The sequence below is a fragment of the Ursus maritimus genome, unplaced genomic scaffold (assembly GCF_017311325.1).
Source record: "Ursus maritimus isolate PB19 unplaced genomic scaffold, ASM1731132v1 scaffold_9, whole genome shotgun sequence".
NCBI classification, from domain to species: Eukaryota; Metazoa; Chordata; class Mammalia; order Carnivora; family Ursidae; genus Ursus; species Ursus maritimus.
This window is the reverse complement of record NW_024427107.1, coordinates 168,729-170,128: the sequence shown is the minus strand read 5'-3', so window position 1 is coordinate 170,128 and position 1,400 is coordinate 168,729. Positions and strand designations below refer to the sequence as shown.

At 39.6% G+C, this 1,400-nt stretch overlaps 1 protein-coding gene across 1 annotated transcript; it reads left to right on the top strand.

Annotated features, from left to right (window-relative positions):
- The first annotated feature begins 215 nt into the window (after positions 1–215).
- LOC103680661 (olfactory receptor 4F6-like) lies at positions 216–1,154 on the top strand. The gene has a single exon (XM_008710151.2). It carries the CDS (start codon positions 216–218, stop codon positions 1,152–1,154), a length of 939 nt encoding a protein of 312 aa, XP_008708373.1.
- Positions 1,155–1,400: the final 246 nt, after the last annotated feature.

The following is a 1,400-nucleotide window of genomic DNA, read 5'->3' as shown; positions in this document are numbered from 1 at the left end:
CGATTTCATTCCCTGTCACCCTAGCCTAACTTTTCATTATCTCATTTCTATGTTTTTATCTTCATTTCTCCCACCCCCTCCGTATGTGTTCTACTTTCTAAATTAGACACCTGCAACATATTTCCCACAAAACCATTAAGTTTCCATATTTCTCAATTCTTCCTTATTTTCTAACTTTAGAAAATACTTCAGCATCTTCCCTACTGATTGAGCCAATGGATGCAACAAATGACTCTGTGGTATCTGAATTTGTATTGATTGGACTTTCAAATTCATGGAAGATGCATCTTTTTCTCTTTTGGTTCTTCTCTGTGTTCTATATGGGAATTATCCTGGGAAACCTCTTCATTGTGTTCACGGTAATTATTGACTCTCATTTACACACCCCCGTGTACTTCCTATTGGTCAACCTCTCTCTTCTTGATCTAGGTCTGTCCTCTACCACAGTCCCCAAAACGATCTTTAATCTTTCCACTAACTGCAACATCATTTCCTATCCAAAATGCATGATACAGATATTTTTTATTCATGTCACAGGTGGAGGTGAGATGGTGCTGCTCACAGCCATGGCATATGACCGGTACACTGCAATCTGTAAGCCTCTCCACTACCTGACCATCATGAGACCCAAAATGTGTGTTTCCTTTGTAGTGGCTGCCTGGATAGTGGGGATAATCCATGCTGTCTCTCAGTTTGTTTTTGTCATAAATTTGCCCTTTTGTGGCCCTAATGAAGTAGATAGTTTTTACTGTGATTTCCCTCGGGTCATGAAACTTGCTTGTGTAGACACTTATAAGCTAGAGTTTGTAATCATTGCTAACAGTGGGTTTATATCCATGACTACCTTCTTCTCTTTAATTATATCCTATATCTTCATTTTGGTCACTGTCTGGAAACGATCTTCAGGGGACTTGTCCAAAGCATTTGTCACATTGTCAGCTCACATCACTGTAGTGATTTTATTTTTTACACCATGCATGTTTCTCTACCTGTGGCCTTTCCCCACAACATCACTGGATAAGTGTTTGTTCATTGTTGACTTTGCTATCACCCCCCTCTTGAATCCTGCAATCTATACATTAAGAAACAAAGACATGAGAGTGGCCATGAGAAGACTGGGCAAATGGATTGTGGGTCCTAGTGGGATCTCATAATGAATGGAGCAGATCTAGATACAACACGCTTCAGGCTCACCAAGAACACTGCTAGTCATGTGACTGTCATCATTACAATGGTAAGAACTACTACTGTCATGATAGTCAACAAAGGTCCCCCTGTAGAAATTGATTGAGTCAGAGGTGACTTTATTTTGCTAATGACAGGGAATAAATTGGTATCACTTACTGACATTGAGAAGAAGGTGAAAACAGAAAAGTGAGCTGATTCATAAGAGTAAACTT

Excerpts from the sequence above, each read along its gene's own strand:
- LOC103680661 (XM_008710151.2), top strand. The coding sequence starts at position 216 with ATGGATGCAACAAATGACTCTGTGGTATCTGAATTTGTATTGATTGGA.